At 45.3% G+C, this 16,228-nt stretch overlaps 4 protein-coding genes across 5 annotated transcripts; 2 read left to right on the top strand and 2 right to left on the bottom strand.

Annotated features, from left to right (window-relative positions):
- Nucleotides 1–2,926: 2,926 nt before the first annotated feature.
- Nucleotides 2,927–5,374, bottom strand: slc25a47a (solute carrier family 25 member 47a). Its single transcript, XM_049757495.2, has 6 exons — nt 5,190–5,374; nt 4,656–4,699; nt 4,511–4,582; nt 4,124–4,303; nt 3,803–4,058; nt 2,927–3,737 (listed from the first exon to the last, which is right to left on the bottom strand). The coding sequence occupies exons 1-6, from the start codon at nt 5,224–5,226 to the stop codon at nt 3,424–3,426; spliced, it is 903 nt and encodes a 300-aa protein (XP_049613452.1). The 5' UTR covers nt 5,227–5,374; the 3' UTR covers nt 2,927–3,423.
- LOC125990371 (mitochondrial basic amino acids transporter) lies at nt 4,299–9,371 on the top strand. 2 transcript variants are annotated; one of them, XM_049757492.2, is made up of 4 exons: nt 4,299–4,434; nt 7,247–7,290; nt 7,394–7,477; nt 7,629–9,371. In XM_049757492.2, exon 4 carries the CDS (start codon nt 7,662–7,664, stop codon nt 8,403–8,405), a length of 744 nt encoding a protein of 247 aa, XP_049613449.1. In that variant the 5' UTR covers nt 4,299–4,434; nt 7,247–7,290; nt 7,394–7,477; nt 7,629–7,661; the 3' UTR covers nt 8,406–9,371. The 2 variants fall into 2 exon arrangements, with proteins under 2 accessions (XP_049613449.1, XP_049613448.1); XM_049757491.2 differs by lacking the exon at nt 4,299–4,434 and adding an exon at nt 5,775–6,366.
- sod2 (superoxide dismutase 2, mitochondrial) lies at nt 9,362–11,051 on the bottom strand. Its single transcript, XM_049757503.2, has 5 exons — nt 10,896–11,051; nt 10,276–10,475; nt 10,094–10,210; nt 9,819–9,998; nt 9,362–9,748 (listed from the first exon to the last, which is right to left on the bottom strand). The coding sequence occupies exons 1-5, from the start codon at nt 10,922–10,924 to the stop codon at nt 9,603–9,605; spliced, it is 672 nt and encodes a 223-aa protein (XP_049613460.1). The 5' UTR covers nt 10,925–11,051; the 3' UTR covers nt 9,362–9,602.
- A 728-nt stretch (nt 11,052–11,779) lies between these two features.
- Nucleotides 11,780–16,086, top strand: wtap (WT1 associated protein). The gene is made up of 8 exons (XM_049757480.2): nt 11,780–11,996; nt 12,455–12,492; nt 12,579–12,634; nt 12,716–12,774; nt 12,888–13,006; nt 13,308–13,486; nt 14,753–14,907; nt 14,993–16,086. Exons 2-8 carry the CDS (start codon nt 12,463–12,465, stop codon nt 15,607–15,609), a joined length of 1,215 nt encoding a protein of 404 aa, XP_049613437.1. The 5' UTR covers nt 11,780–11,996; nt 12,455–12,462; the 3' UTR covers nt 15,610–16,086.
- Nucleotides 16,087–16,228: the final 142 nt, after the last annotated feature.

Here is a 16,228-nt window from a genome sequence, read left to right as displayed (position 1 = left end):
TCCTGGTATTAATTTCCTCAGGCGTAATGGCTGAAAATCAAATATTTGGATCCCGGGACCTTGTTAGACGCATAAGAAGCACGTTTCTGCTTGCAGATCAAAAATGAAAGTAATCGGCTCGTGTTGGGATTATCATTGAGCTAAAATCGTTCCAGTTACTGACTCTAATTAACACTTTGCAACAGCGTCAAGCAAAAAAAGCCCGAACGATTTGGTCAAAGTCAGTGTCGTTCTTCGGTGTGCGGTTGCGCCAGAAGGATGCCGATTACAATTAGGCTTCATAAGGCCCGTATGTTCTCATGACCCCACAAAGACATTCGCGAGAAGGTGGGGGGTTGCTTCGTACCGAACTCGAGCGACAGTTGGGACGCTTTGGGCCACAAAGGACTTTAAGTAGGGCATATTTTTTTAATTTGGAACGTTTACAAATGTTTGGTGATATCCAGCGAATACCAACTCTGATGCTACGCCTGCTGTGTGCAGCCTTTTGTACAAGCTGGAACGTCCGCTCGGGTGACCTGTTTACCCTTTGCCACGATAACTAATAAGCGGGCGAGGGGAAGCGGGGGGGCTCCTGCGTCCTGATATGAACTTTACTGTATGCTAACGATGTTAGCACGTAACTCAAAACCAAAGTCAATACTGATGAAAGAGTTAGTGGTCATTGAACTTGTCCAAAGTTTCGAAAGAGCTGATTTCCACATTTGGTAAATTATCTTTATGGTTTTACGTCGGACATCGTCATTAGTTTGGAGCAGCAAAGACGCCGACGAGAGCAAAGGTCCGACGGGCGCAATTATGCAAGCGCCCCACGGAGGAATGTCGGCCATTATTCTATCCGACATCCGCCATATGTCTAATTCAATGCTTCACAAGCCATGAGAAAGTGCATTGTTTGTTTGTTGTGGGCTAAAAAAGTTGGCCTTTTTTCCACTCTCAATTATAAAGTAGGCTGTTCTTGTTGGACAAACACGGCTATGATGGACAGCGTCCACCGTCCATGGGAATGATGGGTTGGCTACATTCATGAAAAAATAGCGGCCGTGCGTAATTGAGCGTCGTAGCCGGGACGAAAACACCGCTCCATGATCTGATAGGTTACGCAATTAATTGGGTCCCGACTATTATTTTGATGTCAAGAGGGGGTCGCCGTCAAACGGTGGTTTGAGGCTACGCTTGACAAAGGACACAAGGCTTCTTTTGTAAGGAAGCCCAAATGTCCTCCCACTCTACTTTTTACTCGGTTTGTTTTGAATACTCTTTGTCAAGTTAAAATAGATTGGATAAAATCTAGTTCCTATTTTTCAGGATATGAGTTTTTCCACCGCCAAAATGGCCGTCTCCCTGTTCCGCTTTTTTTTCCAAGCCCAAAATGGCTTCTTCCAATCAAAATGGCTGACTTCCTGTTTCACTGAAACTCTTTCCTGTTGTCCCAATTTGTGTAAATCATGTAACTGACGTTCATGTAACTCATGTTTGGAAACACACACCGTTAGCAGCAAAGGTTAAAGGTCATCCGGCATAGGCAGCTCAGACTCTACATGTTTGACCATAAATCCTTAATCTAGAATTGGGACAAAGAATGTACATGGTCACCTTTTAAGCACTACTTAACCAGTTTGCATTACCCAACATATCAAGTGCTGGGATGTACTTTAAGATGACCTTAATTAAGCTCAAGCGACAACACGACTTTTGTTGAAGTTTTTTTCGTTTTCTAATTAGCCCTTGTGAACACGCAGTGCGGTCCTACGCATTGCTTCTCCTTTGATTCTTGTCTACATCTATCGAAGATGTGAAAGAACATCGTCGTCATCGACATTCCAGTCCCGTACTGGTTTTCCCTTGAAATGTGCGCTTGCCCTTTTCTGCTCTGCATTGCCGAGGACATTAAAGCACTCGCTGAAGAGTACAAACTCATTTGGTATTCCATATGTGGGAAGGATCCTCCGTAGGGTGTCAAAGGCTTTTTTCCACATCCGTAAAACGCACATACAGCCGCTCATTAATGTCGTTCCTTGCAAAGATCTTCTCTTGTCTTTTCTGAATCCTGCTTGATGTTGACTTACGGGATCTCAAGTGCATCTCATGATGACTTTAGATTTCTAAGGGGAACGGTGTACAATCTTTTGTGGAGTGAATATTAAAACCAGGCTTTGTCTAGAAGATACTTCTTTTTGTTAATTACCTCGCCCCCCTGAGTAATCACGTGCTTTACAAAATGATATCCTTCACATCTGCTTTCGAAGCTTCCTCCGAGATGTCATGTGAGGCTTCTGTCGGGGTCCGGGGCCCGCCTGAGCCGCTGCGAGTTTTTACCCAGCAGCACACGTCACCGGCGTGAGAGCGCAGACGTCCCAAAATAGCCCAGACGGCAATCGGCGTGATGCGGAAAAGACTTGTTCACATGGTTGTCAGGCGCGGTTGTTATCAGCACCTTATATTACTTTTTTTTTTCTTTTTTTCCTCCACAGCTGGCGCTCTCTGCACGGCTTTAATGTGAAGACGTGATGTCAGCATGCTGGTCGGAATGATAATGATCTCACATACCCACTCATAAAAATGCCACCGGTGTAATTTTTATTACATCATTAGCATAGTTGTGACCAAACCATGTGATTGGTTTTTCACACAATCAGATTTTTTTTTTTAGGAGTGAGGCCTTGATTTGTGCATACCTGGAATAATATGAATTAAACCTTGTTATGTGTATGCTGTAATTTAAATCACGTGACAGTACTTAACGCAAGATCGTTAATACTGAGCAAGGAACTCGTTTACCGTGTGCTATATTTTGTCGCCAAATGCCGTTTGGACTGGAACGTTCTAATTGTCATTGGAGCGGTCATCCCCGTAAAATGTAAGGTCGTATTTAATACTGAAACGTGCAAATACAAAAATTTTTTAATCATAACCACCACATGGATGACACTTTAAAAATTGAATAACTTGACCTTCAAAATGATCCATCCTGCCTGGACCACAATCACAAGAGTAAAAACAGTTCCAAAGACCGCCACAAGAGGGCGTAAAATCCCCAAGAAACGCCAATGAATAAATATTTTGAATGAACTTTTTTAAGTCTAGGAAACGCTGCTTTGATATAAAACAACATTACCAAATACCATGAGATTTTTTGATTAAAGGCGCAAAAATACTCCCATTCACCAATAAATACAATTACATATGCATTTTAATGTGCGTGTTGCAGCTTGTTTTTCCCCAGTCAGTTCTTTCCGGGCGAAAGCCACAATTGGCAGACCGATAGCACCACCTAGAGGCCACAAAAGGCTACCTTGTTACCGCATAATGTTCAGCAAACAAATTTAGTCGGTTTGATTTATCTTGGAAAATACTTCTTGCCACTTTCAGAGGTATACAATATAGTTGTGTTTGATTGGCAGGTCCCAAAGAATTATGGAGTCATTCCAAGCCCACCCGAGGTGTGTCAGTGCTGTCCGGCTTGGCCTGCAAGAAGCTCATGAAAAGCTCGTAGGTGAAAAACACCACCAGGTTGACGGGGAAAGCGCGCAGGCAGTTGATGCCCAGACTCCGGAAGAAAACGCCCACTCCCTCGGTGCGTACGGTCTCGGCGATGCAGTGCACGAAGCCCCTGTAGCGCCGCGTCTCCCGTGCGCCGTCCGCCTGCAGCCGAGCCTTAATCACATCCATGGGCGTGCTGATGGACCACGCCACCGTTCCCGCAAAGCCCCCGGCCAACATCACTGCGCTCCACGCTGCAAGAGAAGACGTTTTTACACAAAAATCTGATTTTGGATTCTCTCTAAGTGTTACACTCCACCTGGCTTCTCCCTCCCGCTTTCCGTCAGCCATTCACAAATGGTGTTGTAGGTCAGAAAGTACATGGCGAACCCGGGGCCGTCCCTCAATGCCAGTGGCATGGCCCCCCGGTACAACCCCCGCGGACCCTCCGCCTTGAGGATGCTCAGCATACAGTGGACCGGTCCACGATACTTGGGCTTGGTCCCTCGCCGCATTGACTCCGTCTGACACTGGAGGCGCACTTTGACAATGTCACCGGGCGCTACCAGCAACATCTTGGCGAAGAAAGGAAATGTCATCCATCTATTTTCTGGAGCCTCATGACTGTCGAGTCTCATACCTGCGTTATGCCGCCCACCATCCCTGAAAGGAAAATCTCCGGCTTTGTGTTGGGGCTGTGGGTGGTGCCTCGCGCCTGCTTCAAACACTGCAGACAATTCCTGTAGGTCCCGAACGCCACCGAGGACGTGACGGAGATGGTCGCCATCGGCAGGGACATGCCTTTGAAGAAGCCGTGCACCTGATGATGTCACAAAAAATATTATTGTGTTTAAAGCATCTTCTCTTTCTCTTTTGCAGATATTTTACTTATTGTGGGTGACTCTGGAACATGGGATCATGACAGGATACTCATCCATCTGCTTCGAAATGGTAAGGCTTCGAAATGTTGACAAATGAATGCTTGTGTTGTGTACCTAAAGAAGTGGCAATGTGCGTATATTCTCACCCCTTCTTTGGAAAACGTGGTGGCGATACACTGCCATATTCCCGTAAACTGTCTTTGAGTTTGGATCCTGACCTGGGGAATTGAATCAAATGATTTTTACATTTAATTTTAAATATTTGCAAGTTAAAGGAAATAAAATGTGCACCTTGACGGTGTCCAGCGGGTATCCCACAGTCATGCCACAGGCCCCTGAGCAAAGAATAAGAGCATCACACACACGCAGAACTTCCAATTTGACAGACCTTGACCTTTCACTTCGTGCTCCAAGCAAATTGACATGTGTTTTATCTTATGTAAAGGATTTTTTTATTTTATTTAGTGTGAAACTATAAATAATAGTCAACTACAGAATTTAGCAACCTATGCTGTAAGATAATTGTTACAAAAGCTGACCAAAACAGTGCACAGCAAAAATTGACTTTCATAAAAATATGTAGTTGACTCAACGTAAAATATTACGGAAGCCCTGGGGGTCAGTTTACTACGTACAAACCGGCTTGCCTGGTTCGTTCAGTATGGAATATTAAAAGATAAGTACCCTAACAAAAATAAGCTACTAGTAATTTTTTTATTGCCTGTGTGTTAGTTGATAACGACGATCGCTGTGTGCAATGTCGATTATGTAAACACAGACAGATAACGTCATAGACAGTGGCCGCCGGCATGTGTAAACTGTTACCTGCCAAAGAGCCGCACACGAAATCGGCGATGTGCATCCTGTCAGCATGTCAACACAACCCGCCGTCAATACGTTCATGGGTGTGCCGCCATTCTTGTTTCCAGCGTTGCGATCTCACTCTGCGTTCACGTAACCTTGCAGAATGACTGTAATGTAATATCACGGGGCGGGGTCTCGGGAAGCGGTGAATCATACGTCACTACAATTTCCGGGTTTAGTTGAAGGACTAGATAAAAAAGTAATCGTTTAAAAGTGCTTTACTGATAAAGAATTTCTTTTGGAGACATTTTGCTTAAGTAATTCATTATCCTTGATCCATTTAACGTCACATTTGGCCCAAAAAACCTCAACTTTACATAGCTTGTGACGTTGATTAAGATCCACCCCCCTCTCCCCTGTTGGCCAATGGCAGGCTAGAAAAATGTACACAAACCGAATGGCGGCGTTTGATTGGTCAGAAAAACCTTGATATTCCGGATATGTCGCAAATCTGTCACTTGTATTAAAACAAGAAACTTTAGTGGTTTACAAATATTTGTGTGTGGACTTTGATATAATTTCTCGAAAAAAATATTTCCCGTTGTTAACCAATTTCCTAGAAGTATCAACGCAGGTGTCGGCTTCGTTCCAGCCATTTGATTGGTCAAAAAACCCCAAATTGACGTAATTCAAACCTGTGGAACGCCCTCTCCAAATGTTAGCCAATCCCAAATTGTAAACATTGATACTAGCAAGGTGTCGGCTTCGTTCGCGGCCTCTGATTAGTCAGAAAGGTGGCAAACTCCTCCCCCTCGCAAATTAACTTCCTGTGACGCTCACCGCTCCAAGGCAACCTCTATGAAGCCTCGGACACACGAGCTGTCAAGCGCGCTTCTGGGAGGACGAAGAGGTCACGCGGTCGTGGTATTATAAATAAACACAAAATTACAAATTAGCATTCTAAAGTAACAGAGCCAAGAAAGAAAGAGGATCCCCCAGCGCTAGATAAACGTCGCTCCACTTGCCATATAAATAGGCCGTCACAGGGGTTATCATCATGCGCGTGGGCGTGTAGGAAGTCGTTTAACTGGGTGTGGAAAATAATCTAGATTAACGTGTTTCCCCGTGGAGGTGGAATTACACATCGGCTAGCAGGTGACTCGAGCGGTGATGGACTTCGTGGCTGGCTGCATTGGTGGTGAGTGCGGCTCATCTCCCCCCCCTCCCGTTTTACCAAAGTGATGCAAGTCCGCGTTCAGATTACAACTAAATGCATTTTTAAAGAGGAACCGCGTCCTGATTTGTGAATGGTCAGAGAACCCTGAATATCCTTGAAATGACTTCCAATTGAACCTCTCTGGTGTTTGTGAAGGGACTGGTTTAAAAATGAAATAATCATCCTGTGTTTACGCAGTCCCAATTAAATATTGATAAACAAACAGCTTTGAAGCTAATATTGCTTTGTTTACTTTGGTTTTGTCGTTTCCAATGCGAGATCATAGGAAATATAAATGCAATAAGAATTTTGTAAAGTTGATCCAAACGGGAAATTTGTAATATGAGAGAAAAGTAAGTTTTGTGTAAAAATTGTGAAGTCTGAATATTACATGACATATTTTTATTTGATAAGAAGACTGCCCTAAATCGACATCATAGATTTTTAATATCACATCCAGTTACAATAATTTCCCCTTTTTTACATCATTTGTATATTTTTGTTAGATATTTTTTTATTTACACTTCACCTCCACTTTCACTTTTTTTTTGGTCTGCCTCTTGTCTCTATTTCACACTAGTAGTTGACATGAGGTCAATGACTCGTGTCATTTGTGTCAAACACACACATGTTTGTGTTCTTTTCCTGGCAATCAGCTGATGGCCACCCTCTTTACAAATGGGTCATGTGATCAAACAGGTGCTTATGTCGGATTAGCTTTCGACATTTGTTTACAACTGTCGGCTTTGATTCGTCTGCCCTCTGCCTCGGAGTCACATTATGAAAGACGTTAATCATTAAAGCTTCAACTTGTCTCGAGAAAAATGATAATTTCATATTTATTTTTGTGGTTTGTCCTCAGGTGCTGCTGGAGTTTTAGTCGGTCACCCATTTGACACAGTGAAGGTAGGAAAGAACCTTTATACCTATTTACTCACGAAACAATAAAAATACATTCAAACTGACAGAAGTAATATTAAATTCGAGCCGTTGTGTGTTTTTCCTCCAGGTCAGACTCCAAGTCCAGAATGTTAAAAAGCCTCTATACCGCGGCACCTTTCACTGTTTCCAGTCGATCATCCGCCAGGAGTCGGTATGTTTGTATAGGCATAATTTCCATTTCACAGTAAGACAACAGTGAGCGCTAATTGTTAGCAAGTACGAGTATTCAACTCTTGAGTAGTCGCTGATACCAAGTACCGATACCGCAAGTGATCGAAACGTCTTCTCTGTCCCTCTCGCAGGCGTTTGGTTTGTACAAAGGCATCGGCTCCCCGATGATGGGCCTGACCTTCATCAACGCCATTGTGTTCGGCGTGCAGGGCCAGGCCATGCGCGTGCTGGGCCAGGACACGCCCACTAACCAGTTTTTGGCTGGCGCGGCAGCGGGCGCCATTCAGTGCGTCATCTGCTGCCCGATGGAGCTGGCCAAGACGCGCATGCAGATGCAAGGGTCGGGCGAGAAGAAGTCCACCCGGAAGGTGTACAAGAACTCCGTGGACTGCCTGGTACGGATTTATCGCCGCGAAGGTGTGTGGGGGATCAACCGGGGCATGGTGACCACCTTTATCCGCGAGACGCCCGCTTTTGGCTTCTACTTCTTGACGTACGACGTGCTGACGCGGCAGCTCGGGTGCGAGCCCGAAGACCGCTACATGATCCCCAAGCTGCTGTTCGCCGGCGGCATGGCGGGCATCGCCTCGTGGCTCTCCACCTACCCGGTGGATGTGATCAAGTCGCGGCTGCAGGCGGACGGCGTGGGCGGGGTCAACCGCTACGCCGGTATCGCCGATTGCGTGCGGCAGAGCGTGCGCAAGGAGGGGTACATGGTGTTCACGCGGGGGCTCACGTCCACGCTGCTCCGCGCCTTCCCTGTCAACGCCGCCACTTTCGCCACCGTCACGTTGGTCCTCATGTACGCACGCGGGCACGAGAGGGACACCAATGAGTGCGAGGTGCCGCCCCAGCCCGCCAGCCACCACCCTCAAGGTCAAGCTCAGGCCCAAACTTCCGGACTGTAAGTACTGTTGCGACACTTTACAGCCTTGCAGGCCAAAGTCCAAATCGCTATGAGGTTGTTGTTTTTTTTACTTCCTTGACTAGAATTTGGCAGTTTATTCCCATTTTATTCTTGACCGAAATTATTCTTGTATCAAAATATTTTTCTTTTGACGGTGGCCCCAATAACGGTTAGTCTTCCTGCCTTACTGAGGACAAAGCACTTTGTTGTCTGAGAGCAACAACAAATGTCGGTTAATGAAATTGTGATCGCAGCTAATTGTGTTGATACAATCACAATAATCAAGTGTTCTTTGACACAAGGGAACAAAAAGCGCTTTAGAAATGCACAACGTTTATCATGTGACGTGACGGAGGGACTGATGACCAAAACGAAAGAGGATGTTCCAACTGGAATGTTTATTTTTGGTTGCCTGTGTGTTTTGACGGCAACGCTGAATGTACACTCCAGCATTTGATACTGTCGGAACTTTAATTTGACCTATTTAAGATTTTACTGTCTCACATGCTGCTTTTTAAAAACTGAATGCTGGATTTGTAACAGAAAAAAAAGCTATGCAATAAGCTGAGCATCAAATCAGATGTTTTATTTATACTGTCAGAATAATAGAGGGAAAATAAGTGCGTTCTTGCATTTAATAATAGCAGATTATTCCAACTTTATTCTTGCTATAAAAATTAAATTATTGGTATAATTATATTTGCCATATAACTTTTGTTTTTGGCACCTATCTGCTTTCTTGCCTTGCTCCTTATACAAGTGCAAGTGATAGAAAGAAAAAAAATGCTTTGGAGGCGGTTGCTATTTGTTAAAGATTTTTTTTTCCACTCTATAAATATCACAAATGGACAATTTGAATATTTTATTGCCTCATGCAGTTGGCTGTGAGTTTAACTTAAGACCTGGAGATGTATATTTTTTTTGTTGATATAAATAAAATTAAAAAAATCACATGCATACAATTCAAGTCAGCTTTTTATTACACATCCAAAGAAACAACACTGATTACATGATCTGGTTTGACTGCAACAGATTCCAATATATGATTGCTCCTCCTCCAGGTAAGATGTTAACTATTTAACAGTCACTTTTTGTGCGTTTAATAGACAGGAAGAGAACCTGCATCTTTAATAAAGTAGGTACTGGGTGCTCATGATACAAAATGATACAAATGATCTGCAATGACTTTATTTGGAGTCTATTTTTTGGCAGTCTGCAGCCGCTCGCTCACGTTCTCCCAGTTGATGACATTCCAGATGGCCTTAACGTAGTCAGGTCGGACGTTTTTGTATTGCAGGTAGTAGGCGTGCTCCCAGACGTCGATGCCCAGGAGCGGGATGAGGCCTGGTGAGGGTCACACGGAGTTTATGAAAGAAGGATCTGATAAGATGAGGGGAAAATAGATGCTGCTGACCTGTGGTTCCTTGCAGGGGATCCTGGTTGGCGCAAGCGACGATACTAAGTCGTGCCGCCTGCTTGTCGTAGCCCAGCCAACCCCAGCCTGAGCCTTGAACTGCCACCGTGGCAGCAGACATCCTCTCCTTCATGCTCTGGAAGGAGCCAAAGTCCCGCTGGATGGCTGCCATGAGGTCCCCTGACAGAACAATGCCGAAAATGTATTTCTAAGCTTTGCATTTTTTCTCCCACCAGATTTTACCCAGCAATAGGAAGCTAATTGGCTCATGTTACCTTGTGGCTCACCCCCACCATTGGGGGAGAGGTTAGTCCAGAAGATGGTGTGGTTGATGTGACCTCCTCCATTGAATTTGAGAGCAGGCTGAAGGGCAACCTGTGTCGTCACGTCTCCTAAAACAAACAACGACCAAAGGGGAGTCACAACTTGTACTTAACTAGCCAAGGACATTCACTACCTTTTGCGAGCGCCTCCTTATATTTCTCCTCGGCCACGTTGAGGTTGTTAACATATGTGGCGTGGTGCTTGCTGTGGTGCAGCTGCATGATCTCGGCGTTGATGTGAGGCTCCAGGGCGCCATAATCGTATGTCAGGTCAGGAAGCGTGTGCTTCTGTCTGTGCACCTGCTGGACGGCTTGACCCAAACTTGCAGCACACCTGAGACAGGTAAAGTGATGCAGATTTTTTTTTACTAAAGCATGTATTGGCTCAAAGAATACAGTCCTGCACACTCACCAAATAACATTATTTGGTCAATCATTTGCTTTTGAGCTTTATGTGACTCATGGTAACTTAAAAGTGACTTAATTCCAAGTTACCGGGTTTGATTTGAAAGGAATTGGCATTACATTATCCTTAATAGTACACATGCCTGAACACATTTGAAGGGAATTACTTCAAAGTGCGTCTTTCAAAAATGAGTGCGCAACAAACTAACTTAGCCTGTAGCCAGGCAGCTTCAGTGTGTTAGCATGTGTTAGCTTTGCATAAGCAGCACAGCAGTGTCGCGTCCTGGCTAATTCACGGACACTGGACACCAAGTGCACATATATGGCTGGGAAATTATTTTCGCTTTACCTGCGTATCTGAGCAACTCTGCAGAGCATGTTCGCGAAGATGTTAGCAGAACAGAGGCTGCTTACTTAACTGGGTTCTTTCAGTGACTGCCCTTGAACTCAAATGCGCAAGTTCAATTTGACAGCGGCGTGGGACCGTACCATTGTCATCAAGCGGGGGTGTTCTTTGAAATGATTAGCCACATTGATATAAATTTCAAGTATTGTGAGGATTTTTAAATTTCCGATTACGTTTTAAATGTATTATATGTATTATTATTTTATTATATACGTGCAACATTTGTCGTGCTGTGTATTTGTCGTAAAATATAGGCGTGAAGTTTTTATTTATAGTTTAAGTTTACACCCAATTCAATGAGCAGTATTGAACAATGTAGATTTAAAAAATATTCTTAGTATTTATAAAATATTTGCAAATATTTTATACACTTAAAAGGATATAATCATAAAAACTGCGATGACGACAGAACTCCAAAGATCGTATGTATACTAGGAAGATGTCTGTTCTTCAAAACACAACCAACCGGACAATAAAAACCTCTATCTAGAAATTGCGTGTGAATAATTAAGAGTTGAGGCAGAATTCGAAAGCTTTTAAATTAAATGTTAAATAATTGGAGAATGTGAGCGTTAATGGTGTAATAGTTATTTTTCCTCAATTTATGGAGTGGGGACCAGGCTGAATAAACACTTTAACCTTGGATTAGTCGACCAAGGACTGCAGAAGAAGGTTTGTGGCAAATAATAAATGAGAAAATAAAATCTGGATTTTGGCGCATCATTAGCAATTAGGATTAATACTTGTCCCGTGAAACTTCCATTTGGTGTCCCTAAACGTGTGGAGAGTGATAGGTCGTGTTCTTTTTTCACATCTCTGTCTCCCCCCCTCCTGTACTCTTTGTGTGACTCGGCAAGAGCTCGTCGCCATCCACCAGCCCGCCTGCTCGTTCGTTCCATTCCGCTTCTGTCCTCCCCCTCGATCAACAACATGACGGAGCTCCTCGCCTAAATCTCCACTCGTTTTCGACAACCCGCCGTGAAGGAATCTTTCCAGCCGAAACGCCCGGAAACCACCGCCGCAAACGGGAGGTGGGGGGAGCTGGTAAGTGGCATTTGAAGGCCCCGTTTCGTGCAGCTCGACAGTCCGCTAGTTTGAGGAAAAGGAGCGAAAGGGAGGGAGTCGTTTCCTTCACCGCCATTTTGTGATAACAAGGTGCCCGAAACACAGGCGAGATTGGTGTGTTATTGCTTTGTTTCCTCGGGGAATTATCGAAGCCACGCGTCGCGGGGGGACATAATGCGTACGTTGGAGTAGCGGGGGGCGATGCCGTGTGCAGTTTTAGCGGGCGAGCGTTAACGTTAGCTTGTTGTGGCTCTCGTGCTAACTGCTAGCCACCACACTCGCGAGGCTACGGACTCTCTTTACTAGCGGGCAGCTTCATCTTCCCCTTTACCGTCTTGCTTCAAAACAACACATTTGAAATAAACATTTCTTAGATTGTAACGATGTCTTAATGTTTTTAAAGCAGTTACTTTACTATGTGCCCCCCCCCCCCGTAGAGTTCACAATGACCAACGAGGAGCCTTTGCCCAAAAAGGTGAGCTTATCTTCTTTTATATAAGTCAACTACTACATTAAGTTATAAATCTAATATTGACTCGTCTTTGTTGTCTTATCACCCAGGTTCGCCTCAGTGAATCTGACATGAAGACCTTGACCCGAGAGGAGCTGTGCACACGGTATATATACACACACAGAGTACAGTTTTGGCTCCTTTTGGTACAAGCAGCTCATTGTTGCATATCTTCTCGTATTGTTAGGTGGAAACAACACGAGACGTACGTGCAGGTCCTGGAGTCCAAATATGCAGAGCTTTGTTGTAAGTAAGCATACTCACACACACACACGTGTGTGACTCCTGATGGCAATCATGCGTGAATTGGTTGAGACTTAGTTTCTTGATGCCTTTACTTTCTTCACTGGGACCGGCAGCCAATGACGTACCAGGCCTGAAGGAATCTGAGGAGAAGCTCAAGCAGCAGCAGCAGGACTCTGCCCGTAGGGAGAACATCCTGGTCATGCGGCTTGCCACCAAGGAGCAGGAGTGCACAGTATGTAAATTTTTCTGCTCCTATCAATGGCAGTGGGCTAATAATTTGCATTACAAATAGACTTGAAAACCTTAGAAGATGCTAATTGTGCTTATCTTGGGTGCTGTCAATCAAAGCATGCTTATTGACATTGTCATTGTAATGCATTAGATTTATTAACCAAGTCTTGGTCATGCTCCAGATTTTTGGACTAACAAACATCACTGATAAACCTTAAAGGCAAGAATGCTTTTGAAGTTTGCTTTCTGTTCTACTTACTGACGTCTACTCATAAAGCTGTTTTGTTGTTCCCTCCTCGTAGACGCACATCCAGTACCTGAAGCAAGCCCAGCAGCCCAGCGCGGCCCAACTGCGCTCGTCCATGGTGGACCCGGCCATCAACTTGTTTTTCCTCAAAATGAAGGCCGAACTGGAACAGACTAAAGACAAACTGGAGCAGGCCCAAAATGAACTGAGTGCCTGGAAATTTACACCTGATAGGTAACGACAATCAAAATAACACCACCCGCTGCAACCACCACCTCCCCAATAGAAGTCAAGACTTCTGCACGCCCCCACCAACCTCACTCTCACTGCAGGAACTATGGTGGGGGAAAACTGACTAAAAGCATTCAAACTACAAAAAAAAAAAACTGTTTTTGATCTGCGCTGCGGCAGCCGCACGTCATTAATTTTATTTAAAAAAAGAAAAGAGAGACAGTATGGTCAGATGACACTTGTATCCCCCCCACCCACCGCCATCAAAGGAGTCCGGACTGTTCCTGAAGACTGTCCCTTTACCGCACGGATATGCCGCCGCCCCCACCACACCCCACCTGCCTCCTCCGCTCGAAGCAGACAGTTGACAGCTAAAATAGGGGGCGGCTAGCCGAAAAAGCGCAATTGGAAGCCTCTAAAGACAATTGTCGTACTCGTCTAAACGGTGGAACGGGCCACACGTACCTGACTTGTGGGACAGTCTAGACACCACCCAGTCGCAGTGGCAGCGTTTTAAAAAGTAAGACTAGAACTGTGGGCGGAGCCACGACCCGCAATGTACTTTTGGGTGCACGCCACCTTTCCCCGCCCACCCCTCTCCCGCTCATGGTAGCGTGTTTCCATGTTTTGTGTTTGTTTATTTTGTGCCTTGTTTTCCTCTCATCGGTCTCCTTCGCCGTCCGTCGAGCGCCGCGTTTCGCCGCCCCCCAGCGTTTGGGAAACGCGCCGCTCGAGGCGCACGGCGCGTTCCCTTTGCGAGCTGTCAATGCAAAAATGTTGTTGAAGTTGATGACAATGTACCGGCCGCTTGTATTTTGGCATTGTTGGCTCTTTGACTGTTTTGTGCTGTTCTGTGTTCAAAATTCATGACCTTACAAAGCCCCCGCCGCCGCTCAGCAAGACATTGAGTTTTATTTTACTTAATTGCTTTATGGTATTTCTGCAATATGTGGACAGTTTGACAGGGCGGGACTGCAACATGCTTAGGTTGAATAATGTATTGAGGTGACTCCCATTTCATCACATTTCATACAAGCTTGTTTCTGGTAACGCAGAAGAGTCTTTTAAATACATCGATTTCATTTTAGTCCAGTGGTGTTTTTCCAACTGAGCAATTTCTCGCTGCGGTTTTCGATGTGGATGACATTTGATTGTAGTTTTAGAATGCACGCAAGGGACGGACGGCGCCGCCGTCTCTGGGATGCCTCTGCCTCGCCATGTTTTTGTCTCCTGGTTCATCATGTGATGTCAGCCTTGTTTCCCTTGCAGCCAGACGGGGAAGAAGCTGATGGCCAAGTGTCGGATGCTGATCCAGGAAAACCAGGAGCTGGGAAAACAGCAGTCGCAGGGGCGCATCGCCCAGCTGGAGGCTGAGCTGGCACTGCAGAAGAAGTACAGTGAGGAGCTGAAGAGCAGCCAAGATGGTAAGAACCAGACAATTGTTTTCGAATCAGCTGCCGTATGTGTTGAAAAGAATCTGAACCTGTGATGCTGGTTGCTCCCCCTTAGAGCTTAATGACTTCATCATCCAGCTGGATGAGGAGGTGGAGGGCATGCAGAGCACCATCTTGGTGCTGCAGCAGCAGCTCAAGGACACCCGGCAGCAGCTCACTCAGCCTCCTCAGGGAGTCTGCGCAGGGCCCAGCAGGACGTCAGCGACCGCCGAGCCGGCCGTCCCCATGGAGCAGGGCGCCTCCTTGGACCCTGCCGGCAAAGACTTCGGGCGGGTGTCCAACGGGCCCAGCAAGGCGGCCGCTTCCCAGAAAGGCGCCGCCGCCCCTGCCCTTTACCGGGAGGTCAGCAGCACTGATGAAGACTTCGCCATGTCTCCCATGGCGTCCAGCCCCGGTGAAGCGGAGACCAAACTGTCCAACCACTCGGAGGAGGTGTCGGGGAGTCATGGCGGCGCCCGCAGTGGGGCGCCGGCCGCTTTGAGCGCAGGCTACGAGAGCGTGGACTCTCCGACGGGCAGCGAGACCTCATTGACTCAGCACTCGAACGACACGGACTCCACCACCGATCTCCACGAGGACAAGGCTGCTGCTCAAGTCAGCAAGGGCACCAGGACTTCACGGCACGCTCAAAACGGCCTGGACTCCACCGCAAGCGACGGTGCCATTTTGTAATGTACCCCTGATTAAAAAAAAAACGTATGGTCCTTTTTTTTTTTTTTTATACAGAACAAGATGACAAATGCATAGTGTGTAATACAGCGTTGCTGTCAGGCACTTTGTTTTCCTGCCCTTCCCCTTTTTGCTTCTCGTGAAACACATTTGGGAACATGGGAGATGGTTAATGTTAGACGCAATTGAGCGGATGTTTGATTTAAAACAAAAAAACAACACTAGTATGTTTCAGTCTGCTGTTGATTTGAGTTGGCCATTCACATCCACTGTTTTAACTTGTCAAGTTCAAGAATTGTGGCATAAACATCTCACTTAGCTATTGACCTGTGTTCATATTTTTTTATTTCAATTTTAAAATTTCATTTAAAAAAAAACATGTTCAAATTCTTCTGTGAGTAGTTTCTATGAGATGTTCATATTCTGACTTCAGTCCTTTTCATGTACTGACCAAATACAAATAAAGGATTTTAATACAAAGGGAACAGCCAATTATTACTCTTGATCAATACATGAAACGTATGACTCGTGAAAAAAAACGAAATGCAGCTTTAAATTTTTTTTAACTGTAATAAAGGTATATAAATAAATAATTGGCTGCCTTAGATCCATATCAGGAGCT

Source organism: Syngnathus scovelli, chromosome 20, assembly GCF_024217435.2.
Source record: "Syngnathus scovelli strain Florida chromosome 20, RoL_Ssco_1.2, whole genome shotgun sequence".
NCBI classification, from domain to species: domain Eukaryota; kingdom Metazoa; phylum Chordata; class Actinopteri; order Syngnathiformes; family Syngnathidae; genus Syngnathus; species Syngnathus scovelli.
The sequence above is the reverse complement of the archived record's forward strand: the minus strand, read 5'-3'. Positions and strand labels throughout refer to the sequence as shown.